The 22,531-nt window shown below is 49.9% G+C and overlaps 1 protein-coding gene across 1 annotated transcript in view; it reads left to right on the top strand.

Annotated features, from left to right (window-relative positions):
* Nucleotides 1–22,531, top strand: part of IQCA1 (IQ motif containing with AAA domain 1) — a 172,483-nt gene that overhangs the window by 136,041 nt on the left and 13,911 nt on the right. Inside the window, exons 16-17 of the mRNA XM_034655460.1 lie at nucleotides 12,175–12,261; nucleotides 22,241–22,418. Coding sequence (XP_034511351.1) covers nucleotides 12,175–12,261; nucleotides 22,241–22,418 — 265 coding nt within the window. The remainder of the gene's footprint in view (nucleotides 1–12,174; nucleotides 12,262–22,240; nucleotides 22,419–22,531) is intronic.

Genomic DNA, 22,531 nt, shown 5'->3' with positions numbered 1-22,531 from the left:
TTCAAGAGTTCTTTGTATATTCTGGACACAACTTCTTTGCCAGACATACATACTGCAAACATTGTCTCTTGTTCTGTGACTTCCTTGTTCATTTTCTAATTTTTTAGTCATTTACTTGTCCCATCACTTCCTGCCATAGGGTATCGAAACCTCCCAACGTGATCGTGGAATTCTGTATTTCTCCCTCTCCTTCTGTCGGTTTGTGCTTCACAGATGCTGAAATGCCGTTGGGAGATGTGTCCACATTTAGGATTGGTGTGACCTCCTGTTTGGTTATTTTATCACTATGAAATGTCCCTTATTGTCTCTGGCAATACTCCTTGTCCTGAAGTCTACCTGCCCTGATGCTAACAGAGCCACAGCAGCTCTCTCGATAACTCTTTTATTTTTGATGTCTTCAGAGTTAAAGTGCATTTCTTGTGGACAGCTTTCTTCTTCACCCTGACAAACATATGCCATTTAATTGGAGCCTTTGCTCCGTTTACACTAAATGCGGTTATTCGTCTGGTTGTGTTAGGTCCGCCATTTTGCTGTTTGTTCTCCATTGCCCGTTTCTTCTTTTATTCTTCTGTTTGTCCTTCCCTGTCTTCTTTTGGGTTAACTCAGTACTTTTCATGACTTTATTTGGATTCCTTTACGGTCTTTCTAGCAGTGCCTCTTTCTTACTTTGCAGTGATTGCCCTGCGGGTTACAATAGCCATTCTTTAACTCAGCACAGTGTGCATGGTTCATATTGCGCTATTTTACATAAAATGTGAGAACAATGTAATTCATTTGTTATCTTGTGTCCTTTATATTTTTATCATACATTTTACATCTAGAAATGTTATAAACACCACCATAAAGTGGTATTATTTATATTAAATAGTCATTCGTCTTTTAAAGAAACTAAGAGGGGGTGTTTAGCATTTTATACTCATCATGTTTACTCTTTTCAGTGATCTTGTGTTCCCTTCCCCCAATCCAAGTTCCCGCCTGCTGTCATTTTACTTTTAGCTGAAGGACTTCTTCAGCATTTTTTTGTTGAAGGTCTGGTGGCTACAAATATTTTTTAGCTTCCATTTGATTTATTTTTAAATGCCTTTATAGCACCTCCATTTTTGAAGGTATGTTTTGCTGGATATAGAATTCTGGGCTATATTTTTCTTTCAGCGCTTTAAAAATGTTATTCCATCATCTTCTTACCTCCATATTTCTGATAAAGAGTTATCAGAAATCCGAACTGTTGATCTCGTGTATGTCATGTGTCATCATTCTCCGAATGCTTACAAGTATTTCCCTTTATTTTGGTTTTTCTCAGCTTCACTGTGATGTGCTGGGTGTTTTTGTTTTTATCCTGTACTTAAACTGCTTGTGGCCCACTGTGATCATTGAATCCATAAATGTATGTTTCATACCAAATTTTGGAAATTTGGGCCACTGTTTCCTCAAATATTCTTTCTGCCCCATTCTCTCTCCTCTCCTTCGGATGCTCTAATCACGTGTATATTTGACTGCTTGACATGGTTCCATGAGTCCCTCAGGTCTTGTTCTCTCTAGTTTTCACATCGGATAATTACTGTTCATCTTTACTCAAGTTTACCTACCTTTTCTTCTACCATTGCTGATCTGCTATTAAGCCTATCTTGTGGATTTTTTCTTTTGTATTTCTCATATTTTTTCAGTTGTAGAATTTAACTTTGTTTATTTTTATAGATTTTTATTTCTCTCTTGCAATCCTCCATCTGTCCATTCAATATGACTATCTTTTCCTTTAAGTCAACTTACGAGCTGCTTTACAGTTCTTGTCTGCAAATTCCAACACTGGGTCATCTTGGAGCTGGTTTCTTTTTTTTTTTTTTTTAATTAAGATTTTATTTATTTATTTGACAGAGACAGCCAGCAGGAGAGGGAACACAAGCAGGGGGAGTGGGAGAGGAAGAAACAGGCTCCCAGTGGAGGAGACTGATGTGGGGCTTGATCCCAGAACGCTGGGATCATGTCCTGAGCCAAAGGCAGACGCTTAACGACTGCGCCACCCAGGTGCCCCTGGAGCTGGTTTCTATTTGACTTTTANTGGGAGAGGAAGAAGCAGGCTCCCAGTGGAGGAGCCTGATGTGGGGCTCGATCCCAGAACGCTGGGATCATGTCCTGAGCCTAAGGCAGACGCTTAACGACTGCGCCACCCAGGCGCCCCTGGAGCTGGTTTCTATTTGACTTTTTTCCTTGACCATGTGTCACGTTTTCCTGTTTCTTCATATCGTTAATAAGGGTTCTCTGCATATTAGACATCTTGGATGATATGTTGTTGATAATCTGAGCATGCTGGGCTTTATTCTGACAGGTAGTTAAATTACTGGCCAATCAGCTTGAGTTTGCAAAGGTTTCGTTTTCCATTTTGTTGTTGTGGGTCTATTTTGATTTTGCCCTTCGTCTAAGGTGAAACTCTTCGTCCTAGAACTTCATCTTCACTTTAGTGAACCTTAAATGGAAAGCCTGAGGTGTTGAACAAGCACCTTGAACTTGGCAAAGGCTAAGGTGTACGCTCAGTTCTTCTAATTTTCCAGCTCTTGCTCTCCACTTAGCTTCTCAGAATCTCCCAGCATGCGAGCACATTTCTGAGGCTAGACAAAGATTTGAACATGAGTTGGAATTTAAGGCCCAGCAGCCTGGCTTGTAGCCTCATGTGCTTACCCACTAAGCTCTAAGCACTAAGTGTTTCAGAAGAAAACTCAAAGAAACCTATCCTCTTGCCTCCTCCCCCACCCACCCACCCACGGGAATAAAACCATAAATTCATTCATTCTAAATACGTAATTTTTTGACATTGTCAAGTAACAGACAGAAGCATATAAATATTAAAATGCTGACATTTCATTAGCATCCATATCTACCAGATCCTGTTCTAGCACTTCTCTATGTTAACTCATTCAATCCTCACAACAACCTTATGAGGGAAGCGCTGTCATTATCCCCTTTTATTGATGAGAAAACTGAGGCACAAAGCATTTAAGCAATTTTCCTGGCTAGCGGTGCTGTAATGGGAGCCCGTACAGTCTGGGTTCAGAGCCGCCAGTGTAATCACTGCATGATTCTGCCTCTAACTGAAGTAGGGCGGAAATAAGCCTCTTCTCCCTTCTACCGAATGGCTCGCCTACTCCTGGTAGAACCCCAGGACAGAGCCAATGGCATGATCAAGAAGTTGTTGTTCCTGCTGCTGAGAGGTTACCTTGATATCACGTAAGCTATCTTTGCATTTATTAGAATCATTGCCTCCTGACATCCTGTAGGCCCCAAAATGCCGAACGTCAGGTTATCAAAATGTGGAAGAATGTGGTTATCCACTGAGGCCACTCCATGTCGGAGTGCCTGACACATAGCTCATTAAGCCTCCCCTTTACCATGTGTGTAACTGATGAATGAGAGACGCAAAGGTCTCAGGAGTGGGTGTCATTCAATTAAAAATCACGTGCAGTGAGGCCACTGTGTCCTGGTGTGACTGACAGAGCAGCGATCTACACTGGAAAGCGGTATTTGCTTTTAATTAACCAAAGAAGAGCGGGAAATTATGCCTGTGCCAGAAGATCAAGGGCAGGAAGCCATAGTGCCTTCCTGCGTTCCGGGAGCCATAGAACGGGCTGTGGCTGGCACGCGGCAGAACAGGGATCCTCGGCATTTGCAGGAGAAGGTGAACCACAACAGAAGGGCCTGTTACTCATCACGTCTCCTTATAAAGAATCCTTATCCCTGAATTAATCTCCAGGAAGTCAAGAATGCAACTGTTAGGAAACGGCTCCTAACCGCCCTTCTGGCTGGTGGCACTTAGGGCTTCACGCAACGCACTCTGCACACGCGGGGAAACGGCGCAGAAACGCGCCTCCGATTTGCTTTCATGGGCACAAATTCCAGTCCATTTGGTGATCATGATTTTTGGCGGGTTCCTTTGCTTTACACACAATAATGCTAATGGACTAACAGCTTGGATAAGGGAGTTCCTTGAAGAAATGAGTTTACTGTACAAGTGAGCAACTGTTATCTTAAATTCCCTCCTATGCTAAAGGTATATGTGGAAAAGAATACACATCTGAATTAGAAATATATCTAACAATTAAGAAATGTGATAAATGATTACCATTTAATACACGTTTTGTGAACAAAAGAAGTTATCAAGGAGGGGGCACCCGGATGGCGCACAGTCAGTTAAGCATCTGACCCTTGGTGTCGGCTCAGGTCATGATCTCAGGGTCCTGAGGTCGAGCCCCACATTGGGTTCCATGTTCAGCATGGACGCTGCTTAAGATTCACTCTCCTGGGGCGCCTGGGTGGCTCAGTTGTTAAGCGTCTGCCTTCGGCTCAGGGCGTGATCCCGGCGTTCTGGNAAAAAAGATTCACTCTCCCACTCCCCCTGCCCCTCCATCCCCCCACCCCAGTCTTGTTTTCTCTCTAAAATAAATAGCTAAATCTTAAGAAGAGGAGGAGAAGGAAGAGGAAGAAAAGAAGTTGTTATCAAGACAAGACACCAGCCTCCTCAGGTCTTCATGACGGTAAATCAGGATGGAAAAGCCGGAAGGACTCTCCCCTGGCCTGGAGTCTGGCACATGCGACAGGGTTTTACACACACTTTTCTTTTTAACTGCACCAAACCCCGCTGAGGCAGGAATTAAAGTCCCCATTTTGCAGACAAGAAAAGTGAGGCTCCAAGTGCTTAATTTGACCCCAAATACAAAAGAACAAAGAGGCCGGCATCTGGATCTGACCCCAGAGCTGTCACATAGGCCCCAACGGGCCCCTGGGGGAGGGAAGCGTCCATCGTGCCCAGTCTGTGGCTGCCGTGCCCTCATAGTGACCAGAGGGCCAGGGCATCCCTGGGTCAAAGTGTGTCAGCTGAGGACACTTCAGCATGAGAAGATGAGGAACTGGAAGCTACCGCATGCCGTCGGCACCCCAGAGGGTTCCTACAACTTCCGGATTCCCCCTTGTCCGGCACCCTCTTGTCCTGACCCTCCAGGCCTCCCAGGAGAAGGCCGAGGGGACCCCAGCAGAGCCAGGAAGGCAGACCGGGCAGAGAACTCCTTGTCTCATGCTCCAGGTCTTGGGAGAGATGATTTCTCCTCCCTGTGGTCCTTGAGCCCTCCCTGTCCTCCAGTGAAGGCCAGACTTGGAGGGAGGCCACCTCCCACCCCGGGCGGCGGGTCTTGGCCACATGGCCCACACTGGCCTGCATGTCTGGACAAAAAGAAGCCATTTGCGCCTTGGCATCACCCACCAGGGGCTCCTCGTTGGGCTCACAGCCAGCAGCCTGTGGCCGCATGCCAAGGGATCGTGCCCAGATGTGCTGGTATAAACAGCTGGTCCAGGAGTCAGGTGATGGAGAGCCCAGCCAATTATGTTTCTACAGCTCATCCATGACTTATACTCTTGATTAATAACCCAAACAAAGACATTGTTTCTGTTTGTGGATTTTTTTTTTTCCAAACACACAGATATGTAGTAAATGTAATAACTACGGGAATCACCTTCACAAGGAGAATTCAATCAGGATGAAGCAAACACCTGGTACACCTGACCGCACACCACGGAGCTGCTCCCGTGAAAGGAGGGGAGGAGGGAGTGAGGGGAGGGGAGGGGGGAGGGGACAGAAGCAAAATTTAGGGGCTCTGGTGCAGCACCAGAGATGAAAATAAGAAGAGCGGGGGGGCGGTGACCCCAAGTCCTGAATGGATCTGCCGTCAGAGGCCAGGTCACCTTTCACTGCAGCATGGAGACCGTTTCAGGTTGAGGAAGGGAGTGCGCATGGACATCAGAACCTTTATTTTTTTTAGTGTGCACCTTATATTTCAGAGCAGTTTTAGATTCATGGCAAAACCGAGCTGAAGCTACAGAGTGTCTCCACATCCCCACGGAGGGCTGAGCGGACTCCACAGGGAGGAAGGGCCCCAGACCGTGGGTGCCCCAAACGTCGTCTGTCAGTAAGGGACGTGCCGGCATCCTGTGGACCGAAAGTGACCATAAATATCGTGTCCCTCTGCTCCTGCTCCGTGGAAGGCTAGGGGGGATGGGCTAGGACCAGGGTCAGTCCACCGGTATTAAAAGAGTGTTAACCAGTTTGGAAACACCTGAAGCCGGGAAGGCTGTGGATGTGGCTGGAATGTGCATGGGAAGTTGAGCAGGGACGTGCACACAGGCCAGAACCCTGGGCTGCTCAAAGTCGGCTCAGCGGTGCAGTTTGGCGTGAAGCCATTAGCCCTGGTGTGGCTGGGAGTGAGCTGGGAAGAAGAGGGGTTTCCAAAGGGAAGTCCAAGTGATTTGTAAGCCTCATCCCACCAGCATTCAGACATCTTCCCCCTGAAGACAGCCCGATATCAGCAATCACATCAGTGTGTTCCTGTGGCTAGCACTGACCCGATTCCCCTCACAGCACAGGCTATCAACGGGACCTGTAGCTTGGCTCCTCCCTGGTCTTCTCCTCTGCCTCCGTTTACCTTCCTTCCCGTACAGGGTCAGCCCAGCCGGGCTCCTGACTCTTTAATACACTTCTGTGTTGCTTTCGAGTATCATTTATGGTTTATCCCAGTTAACACCCAGTGAGGACTTGAAGTAATTTCTGCAATCTCATAAAAGGTAATGCAAAGAAATTGAAATTTTAAATATTTTTAAATAGTGGAACTACAGAACAAAATGTCTTCACATTTTAAGTACTTAAACAGAATCCAAGTGACTCCAGCCTGGGAACATGAGCCTCCCCTCTCCCCCGGTAACCCACACGTCTCCAGCTCCTCCCCAGCACAGCAGCTCCTCACTGGTGGCTGCTTCCCTGTGCCCATCAACTCCCATTTAGACGCAGAAGCTACACACGCTATGCAGCCAGGGACCGTGTCTCTCAGTCCCCACACACTCGTGGCTCCCACCACTAAGCTTCACACATCACAGCTTCACCATCCACAGCAGTTGGATGGTTGGATGGATGGATGGATGGATGGATGAAAGGAAAGATGGGTGGGGAGATGTGTGGATGGTACAGGGGTGGATAGATGTATGGATAGACAAAGGAAGAAAGGGTAAATAGATGGAAGGATGGGTGGGTAGACGGATGGTTGGATGGCAGGTGGATGGATGGATGGATGGAAGCATAGATAGAAGGAAAGAAGGAAGGGTGGATGGGTATGTAGCTGGATAGATGGATGATGGGTGCATAGATGGATGGTGGGTGGGTGGGTAGATGGATGATGGATGTTTGGATGAATGAGTGGGTGGTCCTTTTCTGAGACTCAACGTTGGGGAAAGAATAGCTGGTTTTTCATCAGTTTCTCTAAGGCATGCAAAATAGGACATTTTCCGAGAGAACTCCCAAAGCTTCCAGGAGTCATTTGGGCAAATCGTGTTAGTAATTCAACATGCCAAACACAAACAACTTTCATTGTGGAGCCACCATATTGTAACCCAAGATAATCCAATTCTGATGCTGAATGTTCGACAACATTTCTTTCGAGATTACAAAAGATCAAAGCACAAAACTCACATAGAAGAAGTCTTTAATTGTTTGACAGAGCTCCCCAGAATTTGAAAAACCACTGGTTGGTGGAAATTCGTCTTCATTCCAGAATTGCCACAAAACTGAAACCCTGCAGTTATATTTGATAGGACTGAAGAGCCCTCTACTGGCAGCTTAAATGAACTGTCCAGTGTAGCCGGAAAAGTTCAATTATGAATTAATTACATCTCATTGCCCATGACCTCAAACTATCTGTGGGTAATTTAACTGAAGACTTTTCATTGCTAAATGAAAATTAAAAGAGCAAAGGATACCATTTTTCATTAACAAATTGGCAGAGTTTTTTATTGTTAACACTTGTTAAGGAGAGGCCTGTAGAAAAACAGATCCACTTACGTACGGCTGGAGAGAGTGTGAGCAGAGAATCTCCAGGTGGGCAGGAAGATAACATGAGCAAAAACGTGAACAACACAAGCCTTGCGACCCAGCAGCTGCGGGTGTGGCCTCGTTCTAAGGGAATGACCCGTCATGTGTCCCCAAAACCCATAGAACCACTGTTTAATTTCATGAGAAGGCAGAAACGTCCCAAAGATTCAAAAACAGGAGGTTCGGTCAGTAAATTATGGGACTTTGTGTTAAGATGATGTTGGATAAATAAATTTCACCTGCGTGAACCAGAACGTAAGGCAGTGCTGGAGGAACAATCTCGTTTTAGCAAATACACACGTCGAGGAAGGTCTGTAAGGACAGGAAATGTTTGACGATTCACTTAAAGGGAGGAGGCAAAGACTGTTGTCTGTGTGTCTGGATATGGACTCTGAAAATTTTGCCGATGAATACTGCTTTTGCAGTAACAATAAGAAAGGACCAAATTTCCGCGAATTTCCATGTTTTTAAATCTTGGTCTGTCCTCCCTTTGTACCTGCAAACAACCCTTGTCTCAGAGACGTGCAGCCTGCACCAGCAACAATCCTTCCCTCCCGCTCCCTGGGGAAGGAAGACAGCCCTTCTCCCTCCGAGGTCTTCTCCTGACTCCCCTCCCATTCCATGCCACCTCTGGTCTCCGTGCTCCCCATCCTTCTGAAAGAACGCTCCCTGTCTCGGTCTCTGACCATTCACACCTCAGCCCCCTGTCACCTGGCTTCTGTCCCCTCCATGCCCTGCCAAGGCCACCAGGGACCTCCAGAATGCCAGGCCCTTGGGCCAGCACTGGCCACCGTTGCCCCCTGCCTTCCTGCATCCCTGACCTCCCTCGGCCCTGGGGACGGCTCTTTCTTCTGGGCCCTTTGTTCTCTCCGGTGCTGCTCTTCCCTGTCAGCCTGAGCCCTTCTGCTCCATTGGCGTCTTCACCCCTGGCCCCACTCGTGGGGAGCCCTCACCAGGCTCATCCACCCCCCTCCTTCACTTATGAGCTCCTGCCATCCATTTGCACATGACCAGCCTGTCATGCCTCACATACCACCAGAGGGATTTTTCTAGAACACATCTAGGATCAAAGTTCTTGATTCAAGTCCCTAACAGACTCTCCACAGCTTCCAGGATAAAAGCAAGTTCCGCAGCATTTTGACGGCCTCTGTGATGCCTTTGTGACCCCAGGCAGCCCCATGAGGAGACACTGAGCCCTGCGCCCCCGGCTCTTGTCCCCAGCATGGCCGGTGCACCCCCCTCTCCGGGCTCTGTGATCTTCTAGAGACCATCAGAAGCTCTGTCTGCTCTAACCTTTATCTGCAATCTCCATTCCTGGTTCCCTGCCTGACCCACTTCTCCCTCGTGCTGTCATTAGTGATCCTTGCCCATTTTCTTTGGGCCCCCCTCAGAAGCTGCCCCCCTGCCCATGGGAAGGGCCTTGAGGGCAGGGGCCCCAGCACCGAGCACAGCGCCTGGCACCTCAGAGCTCCTCCAGAAGCACTAATGAAGGAAGACATGCAACAACAGCTCTCATTCCACATTCTGGGCCAAAAACTGTAAAGCCCTCTTTCCCTCCCATGACAGCCTTTGAACTATTTGAAAACAGCTCCCTCACGCCCTTGAGTCTTCTTTTCTTCAAGGAACAGTCTCATCCCTTAGATGGCTCGTGGTGGGAGAGGCTGTCCGCTTGGGGGTGCCCAGAATCCATGCCTCTCTTCTGTGCCCGGAGCTGAGCACAGTCACCAGGGGTCCTCGGACCAGCTCGCCACTGTGAATGTCAGGAAAATGGAAAGTGCATGCTCAGAAGCACAAGACAGTCACGATTTTAGAGTTCTTCCTGCTGGAACGACAGGGGACAGAGAAGGAAATGCGTTAAGGGGAATGAGATGCTTTCAACTGGGCATCTTGTCTACCAACACAGCAGTGTGACCCCTGGTTAATTGAAGGGCCCGGGGGTGACAGGCAGACCTAGGTCTAACGCCGGGTTCCAACGTTTCTCCAGTGACCTCGTGTGTAAAGGGGGAGACGCTGGGACGTGCTTGGCGTGGGATGGGGCACGTGGCCAGGGAGGACAGCAGTGATGTCGTGGAGATCGAGGCGCTTTGCGCACGATTATTCCTCATATCATTGTTGTCAAAGCACTCACGGGGGAACCGTCTTCTGCTTTATTTGATAAGAACGGAGCCCCTCCAAACCACTTCATCACCAAGGTCCTCCGCACAGCCCCGTGAGCCCCAAAGCAGGTGAACGGTCCTGTCAAAGCCATTCCTTCACAGGTGCGGGTGCAAACTATAGGAAGTACGGAATTCTCCCCCGACCCACCAAGCTGCGATGGCGCAGACAAGTTCAGGGGACAATTGTTGGCTGGCACATTCAATGTGACGCTGTGACCAAAACAATTTTAAATCAGGTGCTGGAAGTAAGACTGCTAGTTTCGAAATTATCCCAAGCTAAGAAGACTCCTGCATTTCTGGACCATCGATGTGGCTTACCTCATTAGGAACAGAAGGAGGAAAGTCACACGGAAATTCTGGGTGCTCACATCTGCAATTCCCATTAAGAAAAGTGGGCTGTGGAAAACCTGCCGCTTGCCAAGTGGACATGGGAGGGGGGAGGCCCGCTGCCCCAGCGAGCACACGATCAGCCAAAGACGGGAGACAACGGTTTATGTGAAAACTGTTCCGTGGCTGCTTTCTGTTCTGAAGCTACGATTTTTAAGAGGGAGTGAAAAGAATAAGATTTTGCCTTTGTCATTATAAAGTGTCTCTTTTCTAAGAAGCTTAAACCCCAGCATCTCATTTTCTTATTTTCTCTGGGGACTGGAAGTAGGGAAGCTTTGGACTTAAAATAGCTTTTAGCAGAACAATGCTTCTGTGGAGCCGCAGCAGGCCAGCCGCATTGTAAAGTCGGGGGGCCGAGAGCAAGGAGCCCAGAGAATGGACAGCTGGGGAGAGGGGCCAGGGGTCTGGCTTGAGTGCTTCCAGTAGACTATGCAGCCAGCAGCCTGGTCTTGCCTCCTGCTTCTGCCACTCTCCAGCTGCGTGAACTTGGACGAGGTCCCTTGGCGTCTTTCGGCTAAGTTTCGCCATCTGTGAAACCTGGTTGAGCAGAGTGGTTCCTGCCGCCTCGGGCCGTAGCGTGAACGAGCTGTCATCAGGGAGGGCGTGCTGAGTCCACACTGCGTCAGCGTCGGCCCTGACCGTGCGTGTGCTGCCGTGTGTGACGCGTGTGGCCTGGCCAGGCACACGGCTGCTCGCTGACTCACCGTGAGGACCGCACCCCGCCATGCCACCTAGGAATTGGGATTATAATTTGCCATTCTGCATTCTTAAACTCTGTGGCTCTGTGTCTAAAAATTAAGGCCTACCGAACAGTGGTTGGCTAGTCCTGCTTCCTCTCTGAATGTGTTGGTGAGCATGGGGACTTGAAGGCACAGGGCCCAGGGGTCAGACTGGCACCAGGATCAAGTTCCCTGCCCTCCTGTCTAAGCGTGCATAACCCGCTTCCCCCCACACCTAATGCTGCAGGAACAGACCTGGCCACAGGGCGCCTAGTGATCTTCCCGTCATTTATTAAATGCCTGTCTTGGTTAAAACTCACACCTGCTGCCTTAATGATGCTTTAAGAAATATAAAAATAGGAGTACATAACGTTATATTTGCTGTGGCCGGAGACAGCTTTTATCTGTCACGATTTTGCACAAAGCGCAAATTGTTGCAAAAATACCCGAACTTTGCTATCATGGGGGCGCTTTGAAGAGATTGTTCCGTGTGTGGCAATTATTCACAGGCCCACGGGACGTCCCAGCGCTGGCACGAAGCCCTGCCCGCCGTGGAGGGGCTCAGAGCCACCTTCCAGGCAAAACCTCGGCCACAAAGGCACAGCCGCACAGAGGCGAACAAATGGCATCAGGGGGGCCCCTTGTGCTGAAACAGCTTTTCTCATGATGAGCGAGTCTGAATGAACCTGGGAGCAGCAAGTAGGCTGTAATTAAAACTCGAGGCCCAAATGCCCGTTTGTGTGCAGCAGGACACGATTGGTTTATGTCAAGCCACTGATTCGAGGCTCCAGGTCCTAGAGCGGAATGGGCAGCGCTGGCATGTGTCCCGCCCCAAAGGTGGGAGAGGAAGCAGGGTGGTACCCCCACCCTGCTGTGCAGCGGGGGGCAGTTGCGCAGAGGAGCCCCCAGGCACCCCCACCCCTGAGAGCCATCTCAGGGAGCCATGGAGTCCTGCTGTTTGTTGGGGACCAAGAGAGAAATGCATTTACAGCCAAGGCTCTCCTTCTCCTTGCAGGTGGCCCGAGAGCTCCAGCCCTCCGTGGTTTGGATTGGAGACACAGAGAAAACCTTCTACAAGAAAGTTCCCAGCACAGAAAGGATGGTGAGGGCTTTTAGATCTTTCTCCATTTGGCCTTTTCTTTCCCCCCAAGGGGACTCTTACCAGGGACTGTCTCCACCTTTCAAGAACATCTTCTTTAAGGGAGAAAGGGAATGAAGGGGCAGCCGTCTCTCTCTGCCCTGTACATGTTTGTATTTGAAAAACTTCAGTGGTTTGATTTTATGAGTAATAATTTAGGGGAAAAAATGAAGGAAAGTGTGGAAGGAAGCGGGAGGAGGAGCTTTGGACCCAAACATGTGACTCAGAGGTAAGAAACAATTCAGAGAATTTTGCTTGGTTAAAGCAAATGGCACACATAGGAGTTATTATTAGGATTTCCTATTGTTCATAATAATAAATAGCAGAGGCCTGAAATTTATGAACAAAGACCTTCGACAGAACTGCTCAGTGCCTGTATTTGGGGCCCCTGGGGAGCCCGCTCTCAACTGCTTCCTTCCTTCGTTTCTCTCTTTCCAAGGCTCCCCTCCCCCGCACTTCCCCCCACAAATCACCAGCAAATTTCCCACAAGTTAAAAAAAATTTGCAGATACACATGATTGTTCTTACACATCAATTTGCACCAAAGCAAATAGTGGTTAACTGTGAATTTCTGATTAAATTCATAAGGATTTTAATCACTTTCGATCCTTATGTATTATACATCATTTTTAGCAGGTAGAGATGATTTGGATAAAGAATGAAAGCTCCATCTTTTCTTCCCCAAATGAGCCTTGATTGCCCTGTCATTTCAGAAACTCTTCAGAGGACTCATTCATTATTAAATCCGGAAATCTGGGAGTTCGCTCCCTCTGCTGGCCAAGTTGTTACATTGAAAAAGTCCCCACGTTTGGACACAGGAAGGCTGGTGTTACCATGAGCCAGACAAGAAATCTAAAGAGACGTACAGGGTGTGTGTAATCCAAGGTGTCACACACCTGACGTCATCTGAAACTTTGTCTTATTAATGGGAAAGCTCTCCTCACGCCCCCACTGGACATCAGCCTGGGGAGTAGGAGACGTGGGTTCTGGGCTCATTCTGCCATTCACCTGAGCTGGCTGTGTGTCTGTGGGCAAGTGACTTAACCTCTCTGAGCATCCACTTCCTTAACGACTTAATTAAAAGGTTCCAAAAAGCACAGCCTCCCATTCACGGAGCGCCCCTAGCATTCTCTGCCATGACCCCCCAGGGTTGTGGCTTTGCTATCAGCAGTTAGAGCGGGCTGCTCATCTGCACCCCGGAGTCTGTAGGGAATGAGGCGACTGAGCCAGCAGAGCCCTGGGGGAAGGGCTGATGGCGGGGAATGAAATACGGGCTCGGCAGACACCTCCCACGAAGGCAGGCCCGGTGCAAGGCAGGCGGCTGGCAAAGGAGAGAGACAAACACCGAGTCTCCAGACCTGAACCGGCCCTGCTGTTGCTGGTCCCAAGAGACTCAGCCCAAGCGCCGAGTCCCGCACGCATAGCCACGGGCTAGTGTTATTCCGGTAAGAAATGAAAGCCTTTGGGGGCAGAGTCTTGGCGGCGGACAAATCGGACCTTTATTCTGTCCAGCTCTGCGTTAGAAGAGTCTGTCATCTGTCAGGGGATTTAATGGTGCTGGAGAGCATGAATCACCCCAAGATAATTCCCAGAACGCCTTGGGACCTTGGGTTCCCAAACGTCCTGAGCCACCCCAGGCACAGACAGAGCTGCACGAGGCATGCACACTCCAACCAGAAGGAGATAGGGATGGGGGGATCGCTGCATGCGTCCTCCAGCCGTGCATGGATACATGGGTCCCCACTCACCCCTGAGTCCTGGGCCTGCCCCTCAGGCTGCCCCTGCTGCCTTTCTGGAAATCTGGGGCCGGGGCTGGGCTCCCTCTGCTCTCCTTCCCCACATGCAGCCTCTGACTTAGGTTCTTACCAAGTCCCTCAGCCACCGGGGCTGGAGCTGCCTGATGCTTGTCCACCTGCCTTCCGAAGGTCACCACAGCAGCAAGGCCAGCACCTGCATCCACAGGTGACAGGAGCCAGAGGCGCCCCAACCAGCTTCTCATTGCTCAACCGGCCACGCCTGGGAAGTCAACAGCCTTCCTTCTATTATGGTTGGGCCTCTCTCCCAAAGGCTCCCTGATCCCAAAGGCACTGAGGCACCGGCCACGCCTGGGAAGTCAACAGCCTTCCTTCTATTATGGTTGGGCCTCTCTCCCAAAGGCTCCCTGATCCCAAAGGCACTGAGGCACAGAGAAGAAAGTCCACCAGCAAAGAAACCAGGAGGCTGCCAAGCCCACCAGCCACAGCTACAGCACAGACAGCCCCCCAGGGACTGCCGCCTGGATTGGAGGCGTTCCCGAATCTCCCCATGGAGAAAAGTCTCACTCACAGTGACTGCCTCCCCGCTTGATGCCTCGGCCTTTAGCTTAAGTCTCCCGAGGTGGTGAAATGTATGAGGATCACCCAGTCGTGAGCAGCAAAGCAGGAAAGAAGTGCAGGCTGGCGGCGATGGCTCCTGAGCTTGGCTCGGCCCCGGAAGGCTGAGCTCCCTGGTGCAAGGACCCCACGCCCAACACCTAGGACAGCTGTGGACAGGAAGAAGAGGTTCCTAGGGACACAACGCTTATGTCAGGGAAGCTTCCAGCAACTCTGGGAAGGAAGCAGTCTTCCCCTGTTTTGCACAAGAGGACAAAGGCTCCAAGGGAGCCACAGCATGTTGGGGATCGTGCTGGGACCCAGACACAGGTTTGTCTGAGTGCAGAGGCCAATCTGCATCTGGATGGTGCTCCCAGCTGCGATGCCACTGAGTGCCAGGCGTCTACACTCCCGTATGCTTCCACCCACTGCGTGGACGCCCACGTCCACCCACCACACCTCCTCAACCCCCCAGCCACTCCAGACCACATCCGGAAACCGCCCGTGGGGCCCTCTGGTCTTAGAGACGAGGTGCCCTGCTCCAGAATTCCCGCTCTCCTGCCCACACCCTCGTGCTCTGCCGTTGCCCTCCACACCCCACCCTGAGAAGTCCTTCACCTCTAGACGTTCAGGAATGTGCAAGCTCCCAGGACGCCCCACCCCTGCCACTCTCACAAACAGCCGGCCGGGCAGACGCCCGGGCTCAGCCCCCTTCCCTTCTCCTCCTCCCGGGAGCAGAGCCGTCCCCTCCACCGGCTGCGGCTCAAAGCCAGCCAGGCAGTCGCTTGTGGACGAGGCGAGGGCAGGAAAGAATGAGAGCAGACAGGCTGCGGCTGCATTTTCTGCACCATTACCCTGCGTTACTCTATCTAGCGGGAGCCTTCCCGGCTCGGCAGTGGCCTCCACGAGGGAAGCTCGTGCTTTCTGGAGCTGCAGTGCGGTGCTGTGACACCGGCTGCAGAAAAGCAAACAAGTTGCTGTGCGGACGCCAAGCACGAATTTGAGACTGCCCACAATGATGCGGCTGTGCGGGGGCTGGCAGGACCGGCCACGGACGCGGTGGCTGCCGGGTGACTGTGGGGATGTTGGCTGGCGTGATGGATGTGCGCCAGGGTCTCGTGCATAATGGACAGGCCTCTGAACTGGAACAGGGGTGGCCCGGGTGCCGGGGAGTGCTGATTGCATGGACCCGCCTTCCATTTTCATCCCCTCCTAATGGGACTACACCTCACCAGCAGCAAGGATGTCACTCTGGATGCGGCCCAGGATCAACATTCGTTATCCAAACAGGCTAATTAAGTTCAGGTGTCCCTGCCATTTCAGGACGCGCAGGTAGCGATATCCTCTGACTCAGAACAGGCAGAACGCACCGCTGTCACCATGGCAACCAGGCTGCTGGGGACAGGCTCGGACCACACAAGCTTGTCTCTCACCACGCAGAGTGGCAGTCTCCAGCTTCACAGGGGCCCTGGGATTAGTCCTCCTTCCACCAGCCTTTGGGCAGCTCCCATGGGCACCCCGCACATCCCAGGCACCCCTGCCACCTGCTTTGTTCTCCATCAAGCTTCGTAAAAGACCAGTCTGTTCTCACCCTCCCCACTCACGCCTCAACCCACCACCGTCTGTTTGTTGCCTTCCAACTCCCTAGAAACTGCTCTCAAAAAGTTCTTGGGCATCCATTCTGCCAACAAACACTTCGGTTCCGTTGCTCTCCCTTTATGCCATGTTCAAGATGGTTAAATTCCACCATTTTGTAACACTCTCTCTCCCCTTAGCTTCCATAGCCCTGGCCGCCTCCTACCCACCAACACTTTTTTCTGTGTCTCCTCCTTCTGTGTCTTCTGTGTCTCCTTGAGTTTCCATCCCAGGCCCATGGCCCATTTCTCTCTCCTTGCCCTCCTTGGGCACCATCTCATAGCTCGAAAAATCACGCCCCAACCAACGACTGCCCCACCCCATCCGCAGCCCGGTGCTCTCCCCCGAGGCTCAGGTGCAAGCCTCCACGGGAAGCTCCCACATAGTGCTGCAAAGCCCGCCCAGACTCCGCCCTCACTGCCCTCTGCCTACCCTGCTGCTGCTCCACGTTTTCAAAAGGTTGATTTTATCGAAAATAACCACTCTTCATAAGAGGGCTTTGGATTCACTCTGGTAAAATGAACCCTGAAGACCACCAAAGTCTCCAGGCCTCATCTAAGTGCAGTGGATTGTTTCCTGGCACAGGTGTAGATATTCCCATGAGGTCTCTTCTTCCAGAATCTCAGCAGAGGGCTTTCTTCAGCGGCATGGGGCCCAAAGGCAGTTTCTCAGAGCTAAGTAGATGAAGAATTATCAGTTAATATAATGGAAACTGATGAGAGCTTTTTACACAGTCATTTTGAGCTCTGTTGGCAAATTGCTAGTTACCTCCAAATGGCAAAGCCCCCAGTTTTTCTGTCTCTTCCCTTTAAAAACCTTGCTCTTCAGTAGAGCAGACCTGGCATTGTTTCCCACCAGCACTTGTATTTCAGAATAAGACACCAATTATCCCTTCATAAGCACTTGGTCAGACAGACGCATCATGCCAGGCAATCCTCACAGCACCCCTATAACTCAGGCTTTGTGATTATCCCCATTTCTCAGAGGTAGGGACTAAGGTTCAGAGAAATCGAGCAATCTGCTCAAGGTCACACAGCTGTTAAGAGCAGAGCCAAGACTGCGATCAAATATGTCTGAATCAAAATCTGTGTATTTAACTATTTGCCATATCATCTACCTATTATTATGGAGTTTCTTCCTTAGGGTTTTGGGGGGTGGGGGGTGGGGAGGGAGTTTGCACATAGCCTGGCCCCCAGGTTAAGCTCAGTATCAAAGTAAAAGCCCAACAAACAGCCCTCCCTGTCCCAGGACAGCCCAGAGGCTGGGTCTGAGAGATGGCAGGTTTCTGCAAAGACCTGGGCGGGGATTAAGGAACAGTCCCTTCCTGAGCAGGTCTTCAGCCTCATTGTCAGAGCTGTCCATTTCTAGGATTCCAGGAGTCTCATTCCATCGTCCCTCTTCTGTGCTTTCCCCTTTTTTAAGCGCCTCTGTTCTCCTGGGTGGAATCATGCAGGGCCATTGCTTCCTCCTGGTGGAGCTGGGGCAGGCTCGGGATTCCTGTGGGTACAGGCGGAAATGATAGGAAGAGGCCTGGTGGTCTGGCCTCAGGCCCAGCCTCCAGGATTTATTTTGCTGTAAAAATTCCATCTCTTTCTCTGTTGTGAATTACATTATAAAAAGTCTCCTCTAAACTGAACCCAACAACACAGAAAAAGGATTATACACCATGACCAAGTGGGGTTTACCCTGGGTTTAACATCCAAAAATCAATTAATGTAATATACCACTATATCATTGGAAGAAAAGACAAAAACCATATCGTCTCGATACATGCACAAAAAGCATTTGACAAAACCCAGCACCCCTTCATAATAAAAGACCCAACAACATAGGAAGAGGAAGGAACTTCCTCCACCTGAAAAAGGGCAAGTAAAAAAATCCACAGCTAATATCAGACTTATGGCGAGAGACTGTATGCTTTTCCCTTAACGTCACCTCTTCTCCCCAGTATTATATTGGAGGTTCTCAGCTGGGCAGTTAGGGGGAAAAAATGACATAAAAGGCATCCATATTGGAAGAGAAGAGGTAAAATTCTTTATTTGCAGATGGCATGGTCTTATGTATAGAAAATCCTAAGGAATCCACTAAAAAAGAATTAGAACTAATAAGTTCAGCAATGTCACAACATGCAAGATCAATACACAAAAAGCAACTTATTTCTATACACTTGCAATAAAAGGTCAAAAGCTAAAATTAAGAAAGCATTTATAATAACATCAAAAAAACAAAATATTTAGGGTTAAATTTAACAAAAGAAGTACAAGATTTCCACTCTGAAAACTACAAAAACGTTGTTGAAAAAAGTTAAAGGAGTTGTAGATAAATGGGGAAACACATCAAGTTCATGGACTGAAGAAACCTAACATTGTTAAGATGGCAAGAATTCCCAAACTGACCTGCAGATTCAATGTAATTCCCAAAAAATGCAGTCTGACATACTGGCAGAAATTGAAAAGCTGATCCTAAAAGCCACATGGAAATTCAAGAGACCTTCACTAGCCAAGACTATCTTGAGAAAGAACAGAGTGGGAGTACTTACACGTCCCAGTGTCAGACTCACCACAAAGCTTCAGCCATCAGGACGGTGTGGTAATGGCGCAAGAAGAGACATATAGATCGACAGGATAGAACTGAAAGTCCAGAAACAAACCCTGCTGTTTACAATCAGTTGACTTTTTGACAAAGGTGCCAAGACAATTCCATGGAGGAAGTTTAGTATTTTTGAAAAATGGCCCTGGGACCATTGGCTAGCCACCTGGAAAAGAATAAAGTTGGATGCCTACCTCACACAGTATTCAAAAATCAACCCCCAATGCATCAAAGACCTACAAGTAAGAGCTAAAACTCGAAAACCCGTAGAAGAAAGTAGAAACATAAATCTTTGTGACCTCAAATAAAGCAACGATGTCTTAGATATGACACCAAAAGCACAAACAACGAAAGATAACATAAGTTGCACCTCCTCAAAGCTAAAAACTTTTTTGCTGCAAAGGACATCATCAAGGAAGTGGAGAGACGACCCACAGAATGGAAGAAAATACTTGAGATTCCTAGATCCGATAAGGGCTTTGTGTCTAGAACATGTAAAGAACTCTTAGAACTCAATAATAAAAAGACAAATGACCCAATTTAAAAAGTGGGCAAAGGATCTGAATATGCATTTTTCCAAAGATAACAAATGGCCGATGAACACATGAAAAGATGCTGGACATCATCAGCCATCAGAAAGACCCAAGTCAAAACCCCCAATGAGATACTCCTTTACATCCACTAGGGTGGTTAAATTTTTTAAAAACGGGGAAAAGAAAGAGAAAAGAAAAACACATCATAACACGTGTTCACAGGATGTAGGGGAACGTGAACTCGGACACTTTGGAAAGTAGTCTGACGTTTCCTCAAAAGGTTAACCATAAAGTCACTATACGATCTAGCAACTCACTTCCTTTGTGTGCCCAAGAGAAATGTTCGCAGCGGCACTCTTCACAGTAGCCAAGAAGTAGAAACAACCCAGATACCCATCAACCGATGACTGGATGCATAAAATGTGGCCTCTCTGGACAATGGCTATCACAAGGTCTGAATGCTTGCTGCAATGCGGGCAAACCCCGAAAATATGCGAAACGAAAGGAGCCACAGACACACGTGTGCACACAGACACGACATGTTGGATGATCCCATTTCTATAGAAGATCCAGAAAACACACATCTGTAGAGACAGTGGATAACTGGTTGCCTAAGTCTGGAAGAAGGGGTGAGGGTGGGAACATTCAGTGACGGCTACTGCAGTCTTTTGGGGGTGATGAAAATATTCTAAAATCGACTGTGGCAATATTTGCACTACTCTGTGAATATACTAAAAACCACTCAATTATACATTTTAAATAGATGAATTGTATAGTATGTGAATTCTATGTCAATAAAGATATGGATACGTCATAGTAATATATATCTAATAATAAAATATGACACAGCACAATATAATGATAATAAATATATATTTTAAGTCTCCCTTGCAGCCCTCAACTGAGATAGGCCCTTACCCAGGAAGGAGGCTCGGGGCGGGGGGGAGACAGGCAAGCCCCCCGCCCCGCGCATCCCATCTGAGAGGGAGGGGACCCCAGCAGAGCAGAGGGAGGAGCGCGAATCTGGGAGTTGGTGTCCTGCTCGTCAACTCTGAGGCTCGGGACGTCACTCAGGGTCTCTGGGCCCCAGATTCTCATCTCTGAGTGAGGGGAGGACTGGCCCCTTCGGGGAGTTTCTGAGAGCTCAGTACGGGAGTCCATGTCATGCAGGGAGAAGTACCTGGAACCCAGTAAACCCTCTCCAGCTGCTACTTACTAGGATTACTCAGCTGGGAGACGCGTTATCAGCCTGAACATGAGAAGTGCCAAGTGCAGGGTCGACGTCGGAGAGGACCAGCTTCCTGCCTTGTCCTTGGACAGCAATGGAAGCCCCCGGCCTCATGCCTTGTTGGGGCCAGAGCTCCCCGTGTTTCTGCCACTTCCCATCGGGCCTTCCTCCTAACAGCCCTGCAGCCTCTGGGCACCTGCCCTTTCCCACCCAGCCTCCCTCCTGCACCTTGTCAGTGCAAACGTAGAACCAGGCCTTCTCACTGGTCAAAAGGAAAGAAAAAGAAGAATGCCAGCCACCACTGTGGGCATGCATGGCCAACAGCCTCACAATGCAGAACGGTCACCCCTGCACTGTGCAGCTCCCCTGGGACACCCCTGCCCTCCAGGGTGCTCGGTCACACCTGACCCCCCCTCCGATGTGCAGAGCAGTTGGTGGGCCCAGCCTTGACTCCCAGCTCTGCTGGACTCACCAGGGGGCTTCCTGCGGGACAGGGTACCATACATAGCCTGTAAGCATCCCTGTCCCCAAGGCCCTGCAAACTGTCCACAGCACTGTCACCCCACTCACCAGCTGTGGCTCGAATACCTTGCCGCTCACTGTTGCTCCTGAGTGTGGAGTTTAGCAAACACCTGCACTCCCCCAGGTGTCACAGGCCCTGCCTGCCTGCCCGCAGGGCTGTCTCTGGGCTGGGCTGTGCAGGGACCCACGGGGACACCAGGGCCAGGCAACAGGGGCTGGTCTCTGCAGGGTGTTCACAGCAAGCTTAGGCCTGCTCTGCTCCAGGAAAGCCAGGCACTGGCTTCTCTAGCTCCCGCTCAACATTCAGATTCTAATTGGCGCCATCACCCCCAAGCCAAGTGGGAGCAAAACCAGCGGAGACCGCTCGGGGCTCCTCTGCGGAGGCTCTCTCCATCACCCCAACCGTCCTCCTCCTCCCCAGGCTTTCTCCTCTCAAGGCTGTGCCTGTGGAGGCTAATTGAAAGCTGGTGCGTTGCCATGGCAACGTGGCCACATCTGGCCCCCATGGGCAGGAAGTCATCCGCCCTGGGGTACCTCGCATTCTGCTCCTCTCCCGCATTAGTGTCGAGACTTTACTAAAATAATACAGGTTCAGACTCTTCCCAAACTGCTTCAGAGAGAGAAGCGTCCCACTCTTTTGTAACCAGGTGCTTTCCGGACACGAGATCCAAGACCTTCGGAGGGGCGCTGTCAGGGCCGTCAGCAACGGTGGTCTTGGGTTCACCCTCAGAGCAGTTCAGAGGAACTCGGGTCACCACCGCGCGTCCTCGCTCCGGCCGGCTTCCTTCCGCTTGGAGACCCGCCCCACTTCCCATTCTGAGGGTCAAGGTGCTAGAAAGATCAGTCAGGTGCTTCCTTCCTTCCTTCCCCCTTTCCAAATCCGAATGCCAGAGGTGGAGGAAAGGAAGAGCCTGCAATTCGAACGACCCAGACCAGGATGAGCTCTGAGAATTGTGTTTATCCGAGCTTTGAGGTTCGCTCTAACAGATGCGTGCCCCCATGCCTTCTAAGAGGAACTGTCCTTCCATCCTTAATTCTTTTTTCTGTGCATGGGCTCATTTCTCCCCTCTCCCTCCTTCTCCCAGATCGAACCTAAACGCCTCAAAAAACAACTTCCAAAAATCCTGAGACTCCTGAAACCGGACGACAGAATTCTGATTGTGGGGACAACACAGCGCCCTTTCGATGCTGAACTTCGATCTTTTTGCAAAGTTTACCAAAAAATTATTTTGGTTCCCAGACCAGACTATGCTTCGAGATTCGGCAAGTACCCCTGGCCCCTTCCCATGTGACGGAGGGTCAGCTGGGTGGCGTTGTAGGCGTGTGGCGTGTGGCACGGGGGTGGGGACCCCGGTAACACAGCCCCCCCAGAACGT

The sequence above is a fragment of the Ailuropoda melanoleuca genome, chromosome 2, assembly GCF_002007445.2.
Source record: "Ailuropoda melanoleuca isolate Jingjing chromosome 2, ASM200744v2, whole genome shotgun sequence".
Lineage (NCBI taxonomy): Eukaryota > Metazoa > Chordata > Mammalia > Carnivora > Ursidae > Ailuropoda > Ailuropoda melanoleuca.
Note: the sequence above shows the minus strand (reverse complement) of the source record. Positions and strands in the feature narration are given on the sequence as shown.